General features: G+C 44.0%; 1 protein-coding gene across 1 annotated transcript in view; it reads right to left on the bottom strand.

Annotated features, from left to right (window-relative positions):
• LOC134568413 (phospholipase A2 inhibitor and Ly6/PLAUR domain-containing protein-like) overlaps positions 1-18,598 on the bottom strand; it is a 48,092-nt gene extending 29,494 nt beyond the window's left edge. The window contains exons 1-3 of the mRNA XM_063426993.1: positions 18,527-18,598; positions 14,776-14,892; positions 4,667-4,816 (exon numbers count right to left, since the gene is read on the bottom strand). Coding sequence (XP_063283063.1) covers positions 4,667-4,816; positions 14,776-14,892; positions 18,527-18,575 — 316 coding nt within the window. The 5' untranslated portion in view covers positions 18,576-18,598. The remainder of the gene's footprint in view (positions 1-4,666; positions 4,817-14,775; positions 14,893-18,526) is intronic.
• Between the last annotated feature and the right edge of the window lie 3,070 nt (positions 18,599-21,668).

Genomic DNA, 21,668 nt, shown 5'->3' with positions numbered 1-21,668 from the left:
GTGTGTGTTGTGTCAGTGTATGTAGTGTGTGTGTGTGTGTGTGTGTGTTGTGTCAGTGTATGTAGTGTGTGTGTGTGTGTGTGTTGTGTCAGTGTATGCAGTGTGTGTGTTTTGTCAGTGTATGTAGTGTGTGTGTGTGTGTGTGTGTTGTGTTAGTGTATATAGTGTGTGTCAGTTTATGTAGTGTGCGTGTGTGTGTGTGTGTTGTGTCAGTGTATGTAGTGTGTGTGTGTGTGTGTGTTGTGTCAGTGTATGTGTGTGTGTGTGTGTTGTGTCAGTGTATGTAGTGTGTGTGTGTGTGTGTGTGTTGTGTCAGTGTATGTAGTGTGTGTGTGTGTGTGTGTTGTGTCAGTGTATGTAGTGTGTGTGTGTTGTGTCAGTGTATGTAGTGTGTGTGTGTGTGTGTGTTGTGTCAGTGTATGTAGTGTGTGTGTGTGTGTGTGTGTGTGTTGTGTCAGTGTATGTAGTGTGTGTGTGTGTGTGTTGTGTCAGTGTATGTAGTGTGTGTGTGTAAATGTCCAATGAGGAGGGGGAGGGGGGGCATTTTAACATTATTTAAAAAAAATAATAATAATAATTTAATTAATTAAATTGTTTCTCCCCCTCCCTGCTTACCTGTGTCTAGGGAGGGGGGAGATTCCATCCCCGGTGGTCCGGTGGCATGGTGGGGCCCCCCGGCTCCCTGTTACCGCAGAGGGGGCCCAGGCAGCACACTGCTTCTCCTCTTCTCTCCTCCAATAACTCTCGCGAGACCCGCGGAGCGTTGCCATGGCAACCGGGTCTCGCGAGAGTTATAGCAGGGAGGAGATGAGAAGAAGCAGTGTGCTGCCTGGGCCCCCTCTGCGGTAACAGGGAGCCGGGGGCCCGGGGCTGCACACATAGATAGCGATATTCGCTATCTATGTGTGCAGGGAGGGAAAGTGGGGCCCGAGCAGTCCGGGCCCCGTGACAACTGTCACGGTTGTCACCCCCTGATGGCGGCCCTGATCTAAAGCTTAACCTATTGTTAAAACAGATATGAGTGGTGGCACTGACTGTGCAAATGGGCAAGGCATCCAACCTGACACAGAAGCTGGCAGGCAGGCAACTGCTCTTCTATTACAGTGAAAAAAAAAATATTTCTTTTAAATCTAAAGCTTAACCTATTGTAAAAACAGATATGAGTGGTGGCACTGGGCAAGTAGGCACAGTATCCAATGTGAACCTCACACAGAAGCTGGCAGGCAGGCACCTGCAATTACATTACACAGGAAAAAAAAAAAAAAAAAGCAGCCTGATGTTATAGCCCTAAAAAGGGCTTTTTGGGGTGCTGTCCTTACAGCAGAGATCAGATGAGTCCTTCAGGATTGTAGTGGACACTGAATACCCTAGCCTAGCTATCAATTTCCCTATCTAATCAGCAGCAGCTAAACTTTCCCTCCTCTCACTAAGCATGCAGCTTCAGAATGAATCGAAAATGGATGCTGGGAGGGAGGTTGGAGGGTGTGGAAGGGAGGGAGTGCTGCTGATTGGCTGGAATGTGTCTGCTGACCGAGAGGCACAGGGTCAAAGTTTGCCCAATGATGACGAATAGGGGGCGGATCGAACTGCGCATGTGTCCGCCCGCCGCGGCGAACGCGAACACGCTAAGTTCGCCGAGAACTGTTCGCCGGCGGACAGTTCGGTACATCACTAGTTATGATAAAGAGAAAATAGATAAAACTATAGAAAATATTACAAACACAAATAGAAAAGATCTCTTAACCCAAAATAAGGACCCAATAAACACTAAAAATAATGGGAAAGATTTTGTATTTCCTATTGTCTTGGACTATAATAATAAAAATAAACAATTAAAAAAAATAATTAGAAATAACTGGCATTTATTGAAAGAAGACCCTATATTAGGAAAAATTATTCCAGACCAGCCAAGAATTGTATTTAGAGGAGCCCCTAACCTGAAAATGCAACTCACACAAAATTACACAAAACAAAAAAAGTCTGAAGTTATAAATAATTTTATGAAACATAAGAATGGATTTTTTAAATGCAATTGCTGCGTAGCTTGTAAAAAAACTAGAAAAACTGATCGGTATATTTATAATTTTAAATCAAATAACACAGATACAAGTTAAAGTATTAAAAACACAATTACATGCATGAGCAAAAATGTGATATATTTATTAGAATGCCCATGTGGACTACAATATGTAGGAAGAACTATAAGACCGTTGAAGATCAGGATTGGGGAACATTGTAGAAACATAGGAAAAGGACTAAAAACCCACTTGGTATCCTCACATTTTGAGCTACATGGTAATGATCCACGGCACCTAAAATTTATGGGCATTTCAAAATTATCACAGCACTGGAGAGGTGGTGATATAATTAATAAATTGGGCAAGAAAGAAATGGAGTGGGTCTATTTTTTAGACACACTACACCCTAAAGGTCTAAATGCAGAGTTTGATCTTTTTAATTTTTTATAATAAATATTAAAAAATTTTATACTCATTTTTTATACTAGGTTTTACATACTCTGCATATTTATATACTACCTGTATTGTTGATACACCACCTCCCCTTTTGTACCACTTTAAGATCTTTAATGTATGTTCTTGGTTCACTGTTTGTATAATATTTTTATAATATTGACTACTTTGTATGGACATCTATGCATGCTTATTTTATGGTATGTAATACTTTGCACTAATTTCTATTTTTCTGTAGATAATTTTATGATATTTATAATATGTTGGCTATCTTTTTAAATATATGCTTCACTAATTCTAATTATATGCTTTACTTGTTTTTCATACCATTATGCTAATTACAGAATTATTTATTTGTTTATTTTTTTATTTGTATTGTATCCTATATCGGCAATTTGCCGAACTACAATTCCCGGTGACGAAACTATGCTAACGTGATAGTGGACAACTGGACATTGCAAACTACATGCCCCACAGAACATCAGGAGATATGCTGACGTCATTTCCGGGAGCCGCACACAATATGAACGGAGGTACACTGCATATCCCAGCAGGCCACGAGAAGACGCGATGACGTCACTTTCGGGCGATACACGCGACCCGGAAGTAGGAAGCAAAATTACATCAGGATCTTATTACAGCAATCAGGGACACCTATATAAAGAAGATTTTATCAAATCTTGGACTTATTACTTCTGAAGAAGCCCTAGACTGGGCGAAACGCGTTAAGTAAGAAATGTATATTCACCTCGTTTATTATACTAATACTTTTATCAAAATAAAGTTATAGTTTTTTACTACTTATTTTTTTGTTCCTGATACATCTAAATCCTGACTAATATCCCCTGGTGGGGATTATACCACCACATGCTGTACATACCAGAGCAGGATATTTGCTCAGAAATTTGTAAGTAGGATACTTTTCCTTTATTTATCACTGATTAATAGACATACTATACCATTGGAGTTTATTTTTATCTTTACATATGCCACTGTGGAGGATTGGACACCGTACCTACCACCATTTGATATCCCGAGACGGGGATTGTACCGTCTAGGCGCTATAAGGCAGAGCTCTCAGTAGCTCTGCAAAGTGTGCGTGAGTCTTTTATAAGTTTTTACACACTCTTATTTTGCCAGACATATTGCACTATTATTGTTCTGTATTTTTTTATTGAAGGTTCTATACATCCCTAACTATAGGATTATCTGTATGTATACTTTTTAATCATTACTTGCACTTTTTGGGCGCGGTATACCACTTCTGTTTTCTTTGATTTACTACTGTGAGCAGGTATTGGGAATTCCTGCTCGGTGCACTGCTGCCCACCTTTAGTTTATTTAGTGAGCGCCTAACTCTTTTTTGTTGTAAACTTTGCAAGTAGGCACATATCTACTAAACATTGAGCAGTTCAACCCTTGGTAGCATCATCGTGGCATCAGCAAACAAGAATTCTGGGCTAAATAATATCAATTCATGCACATTTTCGTGCACAGTGTGTCATTCATTGACTGAGAGAATACAGCTAATTGCTGTAAACTGGATCAGTGTCATGCTTCTGCAGAGCAGCGAGAAGTCTCTGAGCCTTGCAGGACCAGATAAAAGGGCAAAACTTTGCTAAATGATTTGCCCCATTACTGAATACCCAGGCTAGGGTACTCTTGATGTCATAACCACAACAGCGGGCTACAGAGGTTATGATGTTTAGAATATCCCTTTAAAGAATATGTGTACGTACAAATGTTATATTTAATCTTATCATTTGGGGTATTCCTTTATTCCTCGAGATGTCAGACACCCCTACAACATAAAAATAAAGTTTACTTACCTTTTTCTCCATAGTCTTATTTTGCTACTGCTTTGCTTGCCCCCATGAGACTGAATGATAGTGACTGCAGTAACCCTTCCTCTCTAACTGAAATTTGTGCATGCGCTCCAGTTGCTGGGAGTGCCCCAATCAAAGAGGGGCACAGAGACACATGGGTCTAGACAGGCAAAGATACATGTTGGGGTGGCAAAATGCGTCTTCACCTGTGTAGCCAAAAAAAAACAACTTACATCGGCCCTGCTTATTTATTAAATGTAAAGTAAATATAATAAAAATATCCTGGAAAGTGAAAGCATTGAATGTGTGTGCATTAATGTCTTTATTTTTTGTATTGTACTTGTATTTGTATTGTTACTTTTTACTCACAGACTGGAAATGGAGGCGTACACATACTGTCTTTGCAACAAGTAGAAGATGTTCTATAAATTCTGTCTAACAAACTAACTGTCCCAGACATATCACATTGGCTCGTTGTTCCGCATCCTCGTGCAAATCTGAGAGATCTTACACCTGAAGCTGAATAAAACAGAACAAGACAAAAATCGAATTAATAAAGAGAGAACCGAGGCAGAGGTATTTGTTTACAATTATTAAACTGTAACCTGACAGCGAAAGCAAACAGATCTTAGCGGCACATAAGAAAAAAATAATCCTAAAAATTAATATTTACTAAATTGAAAAAGGATAAAATGCCGAACCGCAATTGCAATTCTCATATTTTGGAATTTGGTAAGACTGAGCGAATCTGCAGGGCCAGACTATACACATGGATGGTTTGAATCATGAATAGGAAAATGTCTGTATGGCACTACTGCCTCCAAAATATTTGGATGATCCCATATATAGTGAATAAACCATATAGACATATTCCTAATAATGAGTTAAATGCATTGGTCATTTTGAGGCTAAAGTCAAATTACAAGTGAAATTTAAAATTTAGATACTAGACGCCACCAAAAGGATTACTTTAAAAAAAATGTTAACATTGTACTCCACCCCCACAATATATTCTCTGACATATTGACTGTGTTGGAATTGAAGTAAAATTTCAACCCAGTCAAAAAATATACTGTGACAAAGTAGGGGCTACTTTGTCTCAGTATTTTTCCTCTGCTTAAAGGAACACTATAGTACCCTAAATTACTTTGGCTAAATAAAGCAGTTTTAGTGTATAGATCATTCCCCTGCAATTTCACTGCTCAATTCACTGTCATTTAGGAGTTAAATCACTTTGTTTCTGTTTATGCAGCCCTAGCCACACCTCCCCTGGCTATGATTGGCAGAGCCTGCATGAAAAAAAAAACTGGTTTCACTTTCAAACAGATGTAATTTACCTTAAATAATTGTATCTCAATCTCTAAATTGAACTTTAATCACATACAGGAGGCTCTTGCAGGGATAAGAAAATCTAAATTAAACAGAACTTGCAATAAAGAAAGCCTAAATAGGGCTCTCTTTACAGGAAGTGTTTATGGAAGGCTGTGCAAGTCACATGCAGGGAGGTGTGACTAGGGTTCATAATCAAAGGGATTTAACTCCTAAATGGCAGAGGATTGAGCAGTGAGTGGATTGTGTGGATTGTGAGTGAGTGTTCTATACACCAAAACTGCTTCATTAAGCTAAAGTTGTTCAGGTGACTATAGTGTCCCTTTAACACTTCTTCACACTCGGCAGAGCTACCACCATCAGGAAGTGTCAATCCCCAGAAGTGATGTCATCTTTGGGGTTAATATTATTTTTTTATATTTGGTTTTCTTTTGGTTCTTGGTTGAGTGTCTGTGTAAGAACATCCTGACATGCAGCTTAAGGCCAGTTTCTCCAATGTGGCAGCCTTTGTCACACGCATGTGCATGAATATATGATCCTGTAATGTTGCATGTTTTGTTGTGCCTGGCTGTGTTATTGTCACAGTTTGCAGAGTTGCATCATACAGTGCCATTCAGACCCTGACCAGGCCACAGGCTAGCCAGGAAAAGGGACAAGTGTGAGTGAGGGGGAGTGTAGACTTAGGGCAGGGGAGTTCTTGAGTGAGTATATATATATTTATATATAGCCATTTTCTGTAAGGGGCTCAGCCATCTTACTAATCCCAGCATGGAACAGTTTCCCTGTACTGTTGCCAGAGCTTGTTTTTGGCCAGAGCTCAATGGGTATCGATAAGGTACTGGCAGGTCTTCGGGCTGAGGCCCTTTAAGATGGCGGGACGCAGCTGTAGGCCCAGCTTGTTCGCTTGCAGGCTTCTGCCTCGACCTCCCACACCTTTTAGCCCCTCTCCTGGAAGCTGGGTGTCCCCTCGGCGCCAGAGCCCCAGTCTGGCCTAGGTGGTCAGCGACATCCAGGACATCCAGGACATCCAGGACCCCTGCAGTGGGGTTGTCCACACCCTCCAGGGCTACAGGAAGGGTTACAGTTGCTCAGGTTTGGCCGGCGGGCATTCCTCCAGGTGGTTGGCTCAGCCTGATAGGAGCCACAGTCCGGCCTCACGCGGCCTCCACCGTTCCTCTTTCTTCTCCATGGGCCGCTAGGAGGTCGACAGCAGCCAGCGCAGCTCCAGGATTCCCAGCACGTGTCCCACTCGTTTGTCAGGCAGAGTGCCGGTCGGGCGTCCCAGATGGGTAAGTAGGCCTCAGGGTTTGTCACAGAGGCTGTGGGCACCTCAGTGCATAAAAGGAGGCAGGGTTTGTAGGGCACGCTGTGGGCTGCCCCCTCACCAGTTTCTAGTGGGTCGGGTAGCCCCCAATGTTTCCCCTCAGTCTACCCTGGGCCTACTGGAGTGGAGTGGGCCTTTCATTGCTGGGGGGTTGGAGTCTCACCTTTCTCACCTTTACTGGCTGCTCATGACCGGGCCTTTCCCCAGGCCTCCGCGGCTCCTGTACCTGTTCCACTGGATGTTAAAGCCTCGACCCAGCAGGTTCCTCCTGTCTCGGCTCTGCTGCTCCAGTACACGCCTGTGCCACCTGGTAAGTACCTATCGACGGTGGGGGGGCCCTGGTGCTAATTCACTGTCTGGGTGGAATAGTTTAGTGGATAGTATGAGGGAGTTTCTGGCACAATGGGAGCGCAGCGTGTGGGGAACTCATTAGTCTTAGTAGGAAGGTCGCTAGGGCGATACTGTTGGGTGATATACACTGCGCTAAGGGTTCGGTGCGTTTTTGTTGTGGCGCTCCTAAACAGATATGCGCGGGAGAGGCGTATGGATCTCTCTTCAGGAGATCCCAAGTTCGGTAGTTTGCCCAATTGCTTGTTTTTGCCATGTTGGCGCATTTCTGCCGTCGGTGCATGGGTCGCTGTTGGTCCACCGGTTGTTGTCCTGATTTCAGTTCATCAAGGTGTTCAAGATGTTACTGAATGCGTGGGGCATTTTGTTTCCTGCGGTTTTCTCTCTGTAGGTCCTGTGCGATGTATCTGGGTGATTGGACATTGCTACGTGTATTGGGCCCATCGACGTGCTGGTGCCCACCCAGGTGGGCTTCGCCTAGGCCTCTTTCCTGTGGTGGCTGATGTCCGATGGTTCGGGGCTCAGGGCATGTGTTAGGTTCACCTGCTGCCTGAACTGGTTCAACTTTCCCATTTAATAGGAGTGCCGGACGTCTTGGTGATGCATCTGGGGAGCAGTCACCTGGGCCTCTTCCCAGTATTGGGACTGAGGGACATGATTAGGCTGGATTTAGCACAGGTGCTTTTGCTCTTCCCAGACGTCTGCCTAGTCTGGTTGGAAGTGGTGTCCCATAACTATTGGCATTGTGCTAGGGATAAGTGCGCAATAGAGCACAGCAGGGTCAAGCTAAATAAGTGGATTTCAACATTTATACGGGAGGTTGGGGCATTGCGATTCAGCACCGCGTTTTTGAGCAGAATGCGGCAATGTTTTTCAGGCGTGATAGGGTGTTGGTTCAGACCTCTTTAATTTGGCTTTGCAATATGCATTGGAGGAGGCCATGGCTGGTTTGGTGGGGTGACACCGCTGATTTTAGGGGGTAAAACGGTGTGGGTTGTGGCGGGAGAGTTCTCTTGTCAATCAGGGTTGGACCAGCAGTCCAGTGGAAAGATGATCGGGTTGATCCCTCCACTAACCTTGGTTATGTTTATAAGTAATGTACATTCCCACTGAGCCAGAGGCAGACCAGCGGTGAGCATGGAGTTAATGTTAGGCCAGTTGTGAGGCCTGTGTTGGACCGCCTGGCACCCCAACTGGGTGCCTCCACCAATCAATGCTTCCTAGTATCCACGAGTACTTCCAAATACTCCAGACACCATAACCACTGCAGTCCCCTTGGCCAGCATTACAGCTTGGTTGGGGTCTCGTTGTCCTCCACCCACCCGAGGGCCCGGCCGGGAGGGGGGCCCGCCATCAGGGGGCCCGGCCGCCCCTTTAAATGCTGCAGCCACCTGAGCGCTCTCCTAAGAGCGCTCAGGCGGCTGCAGCTTCTCACCGAGCGGCTCTCCGGTCCGCGGTGCCCGGCCGGAGTGATAGGAAGGTGCACACTGAGTGTGCACCTTCCTGTCAGTCCGGCCGGTTACAGGAAACAGAAGTTTCTGTTTCCTGTACCCGGCCGGACTGACAGGAAGGTGCACAGTGTGCACCTTCCTATCACTCCGGCCGGGCACCGCGGACCGGAAAGCCGCTCGGCCACGCTACAGGGGAGGGGGTAAAAAGAGAGAGAGAGAGGGGGGGGGTTAAAAGAGAGAGGGGGGGTTAAAAGAGAGAGAGGGGGGGTTAAAAGAGAGCGGGAGGGGGGGTTAAAAGAGAGAGGGAGGGGGGTTAAAAGAGAGAGGGGGTAAAAGAGAGAGGGGGGGTTAAAAGAGAGAGAGAGGGGGGTTAAAAGAGAGGGGGGTTAAAAGAGAGAGGCAGGGGGGGTTAAAAGAGAGAGGGAGGGGGGGTAAAAGAGAGAGGGGGTTAAAAGAGAGAGGCGGGTTAAAAGAGAGGGGGGGTTAAAAGAGAGGGGGGTTAAAAGAGAGAGGGAGGGTTAAAAGAGAGAGGGAGGGTTAAAAGAGAGGGAGGGTTAAAAGAGAGAGGGGGGTTAAAAGAGAGGGGGATTAAAAGAGAGGGAGGGGGTAAAAAGAGAGAGGGAGGGGGGTAAAAAGAGAGAGGGAGGGGGGTAAGAAGAGAGGGAGGGGGGTAAGAAGAGAGAGGGAGGAGGGGTAAGAAGAGAGGGGGGTAAGAAGAGAGGGAGGGGTAAGAGGAGAGGGAGGGGGGTAAGAAGAGAGGGAGGGTAAAAAGAGGGGGAGGGGGGTAAAAAGAGGGGGAGGGGAGTAAGAAGAGAGAGGGGGGTAAGAAGAGAGGGGGGAGTAAGAAGGGAGGGGGAGTAAGAAGGGGGTAAGAAGAGGGGGAGGGGGGAGTAAAAGAGGAAGGGGGGAGTAAGAAGAGGGGGAGGGGAGTAAGAAGAGGGGGGGAGGGAAGAGTAAGAAGAGGGGGGAGGGAAGAGTAAGAAGAGGGAAGAGGGGGGAGTAAGAAGAGAGGGAGGGGGAGTAAGAAGAGAGGGAGGGGGAGTAAGAAGAGGGGGAGGGGGAGTAAGAAGAGGGGGAGGGGGAGTAAGAAGAGGGGGAGGGGGGAGTAAGAAGAGGGGGAGAGTAAGAAGGGGTAAGAAGAGAGTGGGAGTAAGAAGGGGTAAGAAGAGGGGGAGGGGGGTAAGAAGAGGGGGAGGGGGGAGTAAGAGGAGGGCAATTGCCCCCTTCCCTGTCCGCAGGCACCGTGCGGGCAGCCGGCAGGGGAGGGAGGAAGAGAGGACCCGGGAGCTCAGCCTGCAGCTCCTCTGGGTCCTTCTTGCGCGAGCACAGATCGTTGCCGTGGTAACCGCGGCAACGTTACGGCTCTTGCGAGAGTAAACTCTAGCCCTGGAGCTACGGGCTAGAGTTCACTCTCAACACTGTGACCACCACGTATTCCTGGTGGTCGCAGTGGTGAGAGTGAACTCTAGCCCAATAAACACACTGCCCCCACACACCATACACATTCACACACTGACCCCCATACACACACACTGCCCCCACACAGACCATACACATTTACACACATTGCCTCACACACACACACATACACTGCCCACCCATACACACACAGCCCCCCATACTAACATTGCCACACACATACACAGCCCCCTCGTACACACATTGCCCCACACACCCTACACATTCACACACTACACCCCCTCACACACATTGAACCTTTCACACACACACTGCACCCCTTACACATTGCACCACTGCTCCTATACCCTACTACAGCCTCATATCCCAGCAGACCCCAGGTAAGTTGTCAAACTGTTCTTAAACAGAAGGGGGGCCCGGCCCTTCTGGCACCATAACGACTACACAGAGCAGTAGTGGTTATTGTGCATGGATTATTTCTTTAACCCCTTAAGGACCAAACTTCTGGAATAAAAGTGAATCATGACATGTCACACATGTCATGTGTCCTTAAGGGGTTAAATAATCTACGAGTGCCCCAGTAGCCAGCAAGCCAGCCAGCCCACAGGCCAGCCAGCCAGCCCACAGGCTGGCCAGTAGCCAGCCAGCCCACAGGCCACCAGTTTGGCTTAAAGCCAGCAAGCCACAGCCTGCCAGCCAGCAAGCCACAGCCAGCAAGCCACAGCCTGCCAGCCGCAGCCAGCAAGCCCACAACCTGCCGGCAGTAGCCAGCAAGCCCACAGCCTGCCAGCAAGCCCACAGCCTGCCAGCCGCAGCCAGTAAGCCCACAGCCTTCCAACAAGCCCACAGCCTTCCAGCAAGCCCACAGACTGCCAGCCAGCAACAGTAATTAAGGTAAGAGGAGCCAACTTGGCCTAGGTATCAGCGAGCTATGTTGTGTTGCTATATTGTGAATAGGAACCAGAGTGTTGGAGAGACCCCCCTCCAGGCCCCATTAGACTCCATTGTAGTCTCTAATGGGACCTGGAGGAAATTCTTTTTAACACACTCTCTAAAGGACACTGAGATAGCCTCTGCTAGAATGCTCTCCCCCCCCCCCCATCCATGGCCCATTAGCCCTCAATTGTAGTCTCTACTGGGGCCTGGAGGCGACTGTTTCCAGCAGGGACACTGAGATGGCCTCTGTTAGAAAGACACTGAGATAGCCTCTGCTAGAATGCTCCCCCCCCCCTCCATGGTCCAATAGCCCTCAATTGTAGTCTCTACTGGGGCCTTGAAGGGATTATTGCACTTTTGTTCCTTGTGTCTAAAGATTGTGTAGGGTGTGGCTGGAGGCGGTGCATGGAGGCGGGACATGGGTGGCGCTTGCTGCGGAGTATGGGTGGGGCCTGTAAGGGGGCCCTTGATTTATTTTGCCCGGGGGCCCTGAGGGTTCTCAGTCCGCCCCTGCTCTTAAAAGAGCAAGTGATTATAACCCAAGGGACAATAATTATTACACCCTGTTCCAATTTATTATGTAAATGCTATTTTTCTCATTTATCTAAATAATTGATGTAAATAACAGTCAGCATAATTCTCATGTTATCAACTATTAAGAGTACCAATTCAAATTTTATTTAACAAACCTCCTAATGATAACAGTATTTTTGTTTTAAACATAAAAAACTTACAATGCACTGTTCCAAATTATTATGCACAGTAAGTTTCAAAACACTTTATATGTTGTAAAGAACTGAAAATTGTCATTTGTTGTGTTTGCAGCACATTTACTGAAATCAAAAGCTATTTCAATCAAACTTATAACAACATTTTAACTTTTTAAACATTTTAACAGGTCACATTACATTTTAACATAGGACCCCTTATTTGATAGCAGCTTCACAAGTCTTGCATCCATTGAACTTGTGAGTTTGTGGACAGTTTCTGCTTGAATTTGTTTGCAAGATGTCAGAAAAGCCTCCCAGAGCTGCTGTTTGGATGTAAACTGCCTCCCACCCTCATAGATCTTGTGCTTGAGGATGCTCCAAAGGTTCTCAATAGGATTAAGGTCAGAGGAGGATGGAGGCTACACCATGACTTTCTCTCCTTTTATCCCCATAGCAGCCATTGATGCAGAGGAATTCTTTGCAGCATGAGATGGTGCATTGTCATGCATGAAGATGATTTTATTACGGAAAGCATAGTTCTTCCTTCTGTACCAGGGAAGAAAGTGGTCAGTCAGAAACTCCACATACTTTGCTGAGGTCATCTTTACACCTTCGGGGACCCTAAAGGGGCCGACCAGCTCTCTTCCCATGATACCGGCCCAAAACATGACTCCACCACCGCCTTGCTGACGTCGCAGCCTTGTTGGAACAGGGTGGCCGTCCACCAACCATCCACTACTCCATCCATCTGGACCATCCAGGGTTGCACGGCACTCATCAGTGAACAGGACTGTGAAAATTAGTCTTCATGTATTTTTCTGCCCAATGCAGCTGTTTCTGCTTGTGAGCATTGGTTAGTGGTGGCCGAATAGAAGGTTTATGCACAGTTGCAAGACTCTGGAGGACTCTACACCTTGATGTCCGTGGGACTCCAGAGGCACCAGCAGCTTCAAATATCTGTTTGCTGCTATGTAATGGTATTTTAGCAGCTGCTCTCTTGATCCGATGCATGGATCTGGCAGAAATCTTCCTCAATGTGCCTTTATCTGCACGAACCTGTCTGTGCTCTGAATCAGCCACAAATCTCTTAATAGTGCGATGATCACGCTTAAGTTTTCGTGAAATATCTAATGTTTTCATACCTCGTCCAAGAAATTGAAGTATTTCACTCTTTTCGGCAGCAGAGAGATCCTTTTTCTTCCCCATATTGCATGGTGCTCTGCTTAATAATGTGAAACACCCCCTTTAGTAGTTTTTCCTTAAATTGGGCTCACCTGGAAATGTAATAATCACAGGTGTCCGAGATTGCTTTCATTGATCAAAAGAGCCCTGAGACACAATGCCATCCATGAGTTAAATGGAAAAACAAAATATTTAATCTTTGTGACACTTAAATAGAATGTGCATAATAATTTGGAACAGGGTGTATAGCAATCCCCAAAGTGAATATAGCTGTTCTCTCCAAACATGAGACAAGGCTCTATGTTAAGGGTGAAGAAGAACTGATTTGTTGGCAGCCACAACTGGCAATACAGGCAAGTCCCCACACAAGGGGTTTTCTATAACATATTCTAGGAGCATTCCCCACTGGACCTGAGAAGGGACTATGACAAAGTACACACTGTAATAACATTGTCTCTCAGGTCCAGGACACTCCCACACAAAACAGGGTAATTGTACCTGAGAGATAATTGATTCAGGAACTGTACTAAACGCAATTATCTCCAGGCACAAAAAACATAAATTTTAACAATATCCTGAAAGTACCCCCAAAACACATGGAAACCCAACAAAAGTCACATCCCCTGATAGCCCCAATCTGGGGACCAACATATCCAAAACTCACCCAGAACGGTTCAGGGTTAGGGATTTCCATGGAAGTCATAATCTTGACCGCCAGTGCACAGGGTCCTATGTCCAAAACCGTTCCATGAATTCAGTGCTAACGGTCGGTCAAGTTTGGTAGTTTAAAACCTAACAAACTACCGAACAGAGTCAATAGTCTTACCCTGGAGCTTGTTCACCTTGTTCGTGGGAACGTTTCCACCGAACAGTGCCCTTTTAAGTTGTGTAGAACCGAACACAGGCAATGTTGGAAGTCCAGCAGTGTTCGGGAGTTTCTGTGTCTGATTTCAGTTCCATGAGATTCATGCCCAAACACCACTGCCTGCATTCACTTAAACAAGATGGCTGCCACCTCTTGGTCATTCATGCGAACAGCAGCCACCCAGACGAACACTTAGAACACTGCGGTGGAAAGTGTTACAGACTGTCAATTTGTCAGGATCTCACTCTTGCAAATAATCACAGACCACAGTTTGTCTATGGGGAGGCTCAGGAAATATTTATTTGATTGTGGGGTCCTCTGAGATTAATGGCTGTAGGTCTTTAATAATTTGATGTACCTCCTCTAGAGTTGGGTTATAGGTAACTACCTATGGGATCCTTTGTGTGTTTTATGTCCTTTGTATTGAAGAAGCCTTTCCCGTGGTGTTTTTAGGACAGATTTTGGTAATTCTGTCACAAACCACTACCAGTTCCCAACTACCTCCTCTTCCCAGAGATTCCCTCACTGAGATCAGCATCTTAAGGAAGATATAGTCGGTGACTGGGCTCCAGTCTCAATTGCGACACTTCTGGATGATACACCTGGAGGAGAGGCTTACACCCTCAACCATACATTGGTTCATTTTACAGAAGATACACCACTAGCCTTTTTCTGTTTTCAGGGGTCCAGGAGACTGATTTAATGACATGGTGAAAGTGGAGCATTTGGGTTGTGGCACTACCATATAATATAACTGATGTACAACCAGCTGCATGATGCAATGGGGACCATCCCACTGCTGGTGATGAGTATATGGTCCTGGGAGCCCATGATTGATTTTTTTATTATGTGCTTGTTAGCAGCTCATACAGCTGACAGGCATATACTAAATCAATTCAGTCACTGTAACTTACCATATCTCTCTTCAGAAATCGATATACACCTTTTTGCAGAGGACACACATGTTGCAAGATAACCAGTGCAAGCGAGTCCACTGCTACTCTCACATTGATAACATGTTAATGAGGACACTGAGAAAGAAAATGAAAGTGAAAAAAGGTAAGGAAATAGTTAAAAACCTGTCTTCCTAATTTTCATATACAAAGTTATGTTAAAAAGATGGAGGACCATCAAGCATAAGATCTTATAAAGTATATTATATTAAATCTAGTATGTTATATAATATTAAACAATGCATTTTTAATATATAGTTGTAATCAAAATTATTCAAACCACATTCAAAATCATTTAAAGATGGCAAGTAACAAAACAGCCCAATAATCTAAAATGTAACCTTTATTAAATCTTCTTGAAAATCCAAAGGATAAACAGCATAAATCTTAGATTATTTAACTAAACAGTAAATCCCCCTGGTAACCCTATTGTGTATGTACTGTCTTGGCAGGGGTTCTCCCTCCCTTTTTGTGTATTATCCCTATCTTGCTCTTGTAGTCTACTCTGTGTTCATCTAAACTGCCTTCTCCCCGTTCAGGAGGGCCACCAGGATGGTGTTCCTAGCTCTTTCCTATTCTTCAGTTTCTGTTCTGTGTTCCAAGTCTTCTTTCTGTCTTTACTTCCGGTTGGCGCTAGACATGTGCAATTCGTTTCGTTCCGAATATTAATTTGGCCGAATTTCGGTCAATTCGGATATTCGGATACTTCCGAATGTCCGAATAGCCAAAGTTCCAAAGTTGCCGAGGTTCTGAAGTGTCGAAGTGCCGAAGTTCCGAAGCACAGAATTGCCGAAGTACTAATATACTCAGTGGAAGAATATTACACTGTATACCAGTTTAAATAAAAAGTATACAAGCATAGCCTGGATTCAACTGTAAGCATTTGCAAAACTTACAACACTCAAGTAACACGTTCATATAAAATGTAAGTTACTTCCATTACAGTCAATGGATGGGAATGCGTGAGTAGATAACTCCCTAAATTCTGCCCCTACTTGCTATACCGAGAGTAGGGGCATGTCTATTAAACAGTGATCAGCCTGTGGCTGTTCACTTAAAAAAAAAAGAAACCTGTGTCCCCCCCACCCGTGCCGAGTGAGTTGGGGCTTTTAATAGACATGCCCCTACTCGCGGTATAGCAAGTAGAGGCAGAATGTACTAATACTAAGTAATTTTTAGATAGCTCCCTAATACCGTGGGAATTAGGGAGTTATCCACTTACTCATTCCCATCCATTGACTGTAATGGAAGTTTATTGCTATGCTTTGAATACTCCCCTGGGCTCTAACCACTTAGCTCTTTTAAGAGCTGTTCCTGTTTGGTTTTTACTGTATGTGTTTGGGCTGATGTGTACTATGGTCATTGCTGTCGCCCAGGAGTAATGGGAGTTTGAGTGCAGGACTAGTTTCTTTGTATTTGTATTCACTTTTGTATCATACAGCTAGGTTACAATGCTGCTGCCCATCCCATGTGTTACAAACTGCCATTTGTAACTGGCCCTTTAAATGACAAATTGGCCTGCTTCCATGAGTTGTGGAGAAGCCTATTTGCCAGCCTCCTTCCTCATGACTATGGCCCCTGGGAGATTGTGCCCCTGAAAATGTATGGACTTTTTTTGGGTGCGTATGGCCCTTTAAGTACTGTCTGTGGACATATTGTGAATTTGTTGAACAATGCCCCTTTAAGACGGTGTCCCCAAACCTTTAATATACTGTATTCCTGGCTTTCTCCCACTTGGTTCAGTAAATGGGGCTTACTGAACTAAGTACCACACAGGCGGACCACCCAGAAGTGGAAGTGTGCAGGCAATTTACCTCCCAGGCTGGGAGCCTGCTGTAGGTAAATTGCCGACCGCTACACGCCTTGACTCATGTTTGTAGGGGACAGCTATAATCACTACAGGGATTGCTATGCTCTTCATACTCCCTTAGCTACTGAGCTCTTGTAAGAGCTCTTGTTCCTGATCCTGCTTCGCTCTACAGAAGGAAGAGGTTCACCTACTGGAACCTGGAGCCTGGTCGTATGTCCAGGGTGGATAGCAGACGGCGAGATCCTAGCCCAGCAGCGGCGGTTTTGTGGAGTCTGCAGTACTTATGGTGTCTACGCAGTAGTTATGGTGTCTACGGTGCTGATGGTCCTTTGGTGAGCGCTAGGAGCATCCTTTCTATGGTCCAACTTTCAGCCAGCCTGGAGGCAACCATAACACCATATGTTCCCTATTAAGGGTTAATAAGCATGTAGGGGTGTACATAAAAAATACCCCTTTCTGTCTCGTTAGAGATGTCTTTGCCAGAAGCTCAAGGAAGCAAGGTGAATGGTTAGAGTTAGGACCCACCTAAGAGGTCTGCCTTGATGTGGTAGGTGGGCATACCCTCTCATGGCCAATAGAGGTAACTAAAAACCTTCATTTGTTTAAATATACATAGGGATTTGGGAAAGAGAGCAGGTAACTTTTTTTTCCCCTTTGGAATCTAATCAGAGTGTCTTGCAGCCAAAAATGTACATTTATTCAAACATACACAAAATCCGAAAAACTACCTACGTCAATGCAAACATCTTTGAGGTCCAATACAGAGCAATGTTCAAGATGGTATCCATTTTTGATGTTAAATAAGGTATTGGTAATTAAAATCTTAGCTTCAATCGTTTTTATAGGCTTAAAATTCAGTTATATAGGGGCGTATACATAAGGTTGCCTTACTTTAAAATAAGTGGCTATCTTAGAAAGAGGGTAGTGGCTTAGTATCATTTGAAATCTATAATTAAAGCCATACATTATATTTTAGGCGGTAAAACTGGATGGTTAACTGAATACATGCCTTTAGAAATCTGAGCCTTGGTAATCCAGAGTGAGACTGGCTTGCAAAGCTAGGTCAAAGGTTACTATCAACAGGCCTTCATCCATCATTCTTAACGTGAACCATAGGTGGTACAATGAAAGTCTGTTACTAGTATAATCCTAGGTAAGGGCACTCAGTTCCTGTGTTCTGTAAGTAATTTGAATAAAACTTATAATATTCATATCACAAAAACAATCCTACAACACATAAAATATTTAAATTGAATTAAATATATTTCACTGGACACCAGTAACAGTCAGGGAAAAGGGGCGCTGTTAGGTAGTTGGCCTTGAGGGGAAGGTGCAGGGAGCCAGGGTTAGTGAGAATAGTCTTTTGGGTAACAACATGTGGGGAAAGTCAACAAAATATGGATGGTTTGTCACAACCCCTAATGCAAACTTGCATAAATAAAGGCATACACGTTTTCATTGGAAACATGTCTACTAAACAGTTGTTTTAGATTTGTAAAGTGTCCCTTTAATTTGTCTGAAAAAATTCTATAGACAAAAATGCTGTTTTATTATATATTTTTGTGCTGGCTATGCATTCTGTGCTTCAAATCAATCTTCTCCTATTATTTGTTCAAGCCAAAAGTCGGTTAATGTTAACACTCATCTTCAACTCACAGCAGTTGATGTTTTAGAATCATTGTATTTCAGAGCACTGTCTAAGGTGCTTGAAATTAATAAATGCTATTTCAAAAAAATTCTAATCCAAAGTTGCTGTTTTATCCAACTTTCAATCGTTTTCAAACAAACGTTAAATTTTATTTGCCTTTTTTTTTTTAAATGAATTCATTAAAAAATGAAGGTGTTCATTTGATAATGTATCTAGCTAAAAGAAAATAAAAATCAATAAATAACTCAACTTACCTTCTTGTAGAAATGTAAGTAGACAGGCTAGAATTAGCAGAGTGTGCATTGTGGAAAACACCTAGAATATTGGACTATCCGCGAGATATGTGTATGACGAGACGTCTGTGGACTTTAGTAGCCGGAGGAAAGGTTGGACTCTTAAACTGTAGATATCCTTATTGATTGCATTGCATGATGGGGAATTTATGGCACTATTCATCATCCACTATATTGCTGGTGGTATAATGTCTAAACACAGACTGCTTATTGAAGGAGTGTCTCATCGGTACGGAGATACAGATTTTATTGTGCTGGTGAGCCAGGTCCCATATTTTCCCAGTGCCATGACAATCCTCCTTCTCACTGGCACTAATCACAATAAACCAATGACATTGTACTTCCCCAAAACCACTAACAGGCCAAGCCGGGGGGTATAAAATAATAAATATTAGGGGTCCAAAGGACTATCACCTGCTCAGTTTCAATCACTACACATCCAGCAGATGATGGGGTTAAAAAGAAACTGGGGAGATCCAGTGCTCCCTCTGTTAACCAGCGAGGGCCCACAGTGTATTATAACTGTAGCTATAAGGTTATGGTGTAACAGGTCCCCTGTCCCCCCACCCCCGCAAACAGTGTATTCTAATTGCAGCTATAAGGTTATGGTGTAAAGAGGTCTCCTGTCTCCCCCCACATAGTGTATTATAACTGCAGCTATAAGGCTTGACCGGTGTATAGTCGCCATATGGGCAGGTGGAGGTTCCCCAAAACTCCATCCCCACCCCTGTTACCATTAAAACGTGGACACTGAGAGGTATTGGTCAATATGTCCACAGCTTTATTGAAGATATCAAACATATAACAATAACCTTTATAAAATATCAACTGAACATGTAAAGTCATTGCACCTCCCCTCCACCCATACATCACCATACATTTCTTTCATAAATAAAAGGCAATGACCCATATAGTAAACATTTCCATAACAGTGTAATGACACATAAATATATAGATAAATAAGGTACAACAAAATGCTTAACTGCTGTGACAGATCTTCCTGTCCCTGGTGTGATGGACCGCCTGGCACCCCGACCGGGTACCTCCATCAATCAATGCTTCTAGCACTCCACCAGACACAATCAGCACCACAGATCCTCAAACTGCCACAGCTTGGTTGGGGTCTCGCCGTCCTCCACCAACCCTGGACCCAAGGCCAGGATCCAGCTTCCAGTGGGTGAACCTCTCTTTCTCCAGAGAGCGTAGCAGGAACAGCTCTTATAAGAGCTAGTGATCATACCCAGGGGAGTATTGTGATATAGCAATCCCCAGACTGAATATAGCTGTCCCCTCCACACACGAGACGAGGCTCCATGTTGGGGGTGAAGAGGAACTGATTTTAATGGTGCCACACTTGGCCTTTTATGACAATGCCAATGCAAAGGGCACTGCCACATGGACCTTGTGGGGAACTCCGTTACAAAGTCACAGACCAATAATACCAGTGTTACAATGCCTGACACTCCCATATACAATACAATAAAACCTTCCCCTTTACTTAGGAGATAATTGAGTCAAGAACTATACTAAACTCCATTATCTCCAAACAAAAAAAACACACATTTTTACAAGACCCCCAAAAAACTTTAAAACTTATAAAATCCCCACAAACGTTACATCCCCTAATAGCCCTGATCTGGGTGACCAACATACCCAAAAGTCAGCCAGATCAGTTCAGGGGTTCCTGGAAGTCATAGTTTTTACCGACCGCTCTCATGTTCCCATGCTTAAAACGGTTCCATAGAATCACGTCCAAGTGCCGCTGGCGCCCGACCGGGAACCGCGAAGTCTTCATGCCAAAAATAGTTCCATAGAATCACGGCTAAGTGCTGCTGGGGGACCGACCGGGAAACGCAAAGTCTTTATGTCGAAAATAGTTTCAGAGCATTCGCGATCCCCCTGAAGTCTATTTGCCTTTTTTTGTCCATGCGAGCGGCTGCCAGGGAGCTTGCATTCGGTTCTATGGAAAGTACCAAACCAGGGGAACAAGGGGGAATAAAATATGAAGAGATATATTGAAATTCGGGATAGTCTGCCGCTGCAGAACCTCTCAACTTCAATATAGTCACCAGAATGACACTCCAGTGGTGTCTAGGGCTTAACCCTTTATAAATCACAGAGAGAAATAAAAAATATCCTCCTTCAAAACAGAAACAAAAGGAGACTGCCTAGAGATATGGATATAATCTGCATATTTTAGAAAGCTATACACAATGTAAATCTATCTGAAGAATCAAGAATACTGGATGAGTCAAGGAGAGCAAATTTGCTTTACTCTGACTAAAACTGAACTCAATTGGAATCCTTATAATAATGGCTTTTTCGAAGTGGCCAAGCTAAGGGGCATCCAAAGGGTTAATAGAATGTAATTAGCAAGGTAGAGGGAGATATTCAGTTCCTATAGTAAATGTTCACTCCCCAAAGAGGCTAGGCTGATAGAAATCTTAGATAGTAGACAGTAGTAGACAGGGTATATACCAAGTTGCCATATCCTTTTATGGTGATGTCTCAAAGCAGCACTTTTCAACTAGCTGAAAGAAAAAGCAGCAAAGAGATAAGATAAAGCCTCTCTCCCTGTTAAGCTTGCTAGACAGTCAGAGGTTAGGAAAAAAAAAGGAAAAGTTGTGTTATGGGCAAATACAAATATTGTATTCCTCAAACTGTGTACTTTGTCTTTAAGAGATATTGCAAACTGACAAGGTGTTAGAAATGGAACATATTGTTTTTCATACACGTTTCTTTGACCTCTTAAGGACCGGCCTGTTTTTGCGATGTTTGTACGTTAAGGACCAGAGCAGTTTTGACACATTTGTGGTGTTTGTGTTAAGCTGTAATTTTCCTCTCTCTCATTAACAGTTCCCATACAAATTATATATTGGGGGTTTTTTTTCAGGACAAGAAGGGCTTTCTTTACATACCATTATTTATATCATATCATATAGTTTACTTTAAAAAAAAAAACAAATAAAAATATATTGAAAAATTGGAAAAAAAACATGTTTTTGGACTTTTACTTGAAAAATCTTTTACTTATCTACAAAAGCTAATGAAACAAACTGCTAAATAGATTAAAAATGTTGTCCTGAGTTTTAAAACACCCAGT

Source organism: Pelobates fuscus, chromosome 7, assembly GCF_036172605.1.
Source record: "Pelobates fuscus isolate aPelFus1 chromosome 7, aPelFus1.pri, whole genome shotgun sequence".
NCBI classification, from domain to species: domain Eukaryota; kingdom Metazoa; phylum Chordata; class Amphibia; order Anura; family Pelobatidae; genus Pelobates; species Pelobates fuscus.
The sequence above is the reverse complement of the archived record's forward strand: the minus strand, read 5'-3'. Positions and strand labels throughout refer to the sequence as shown.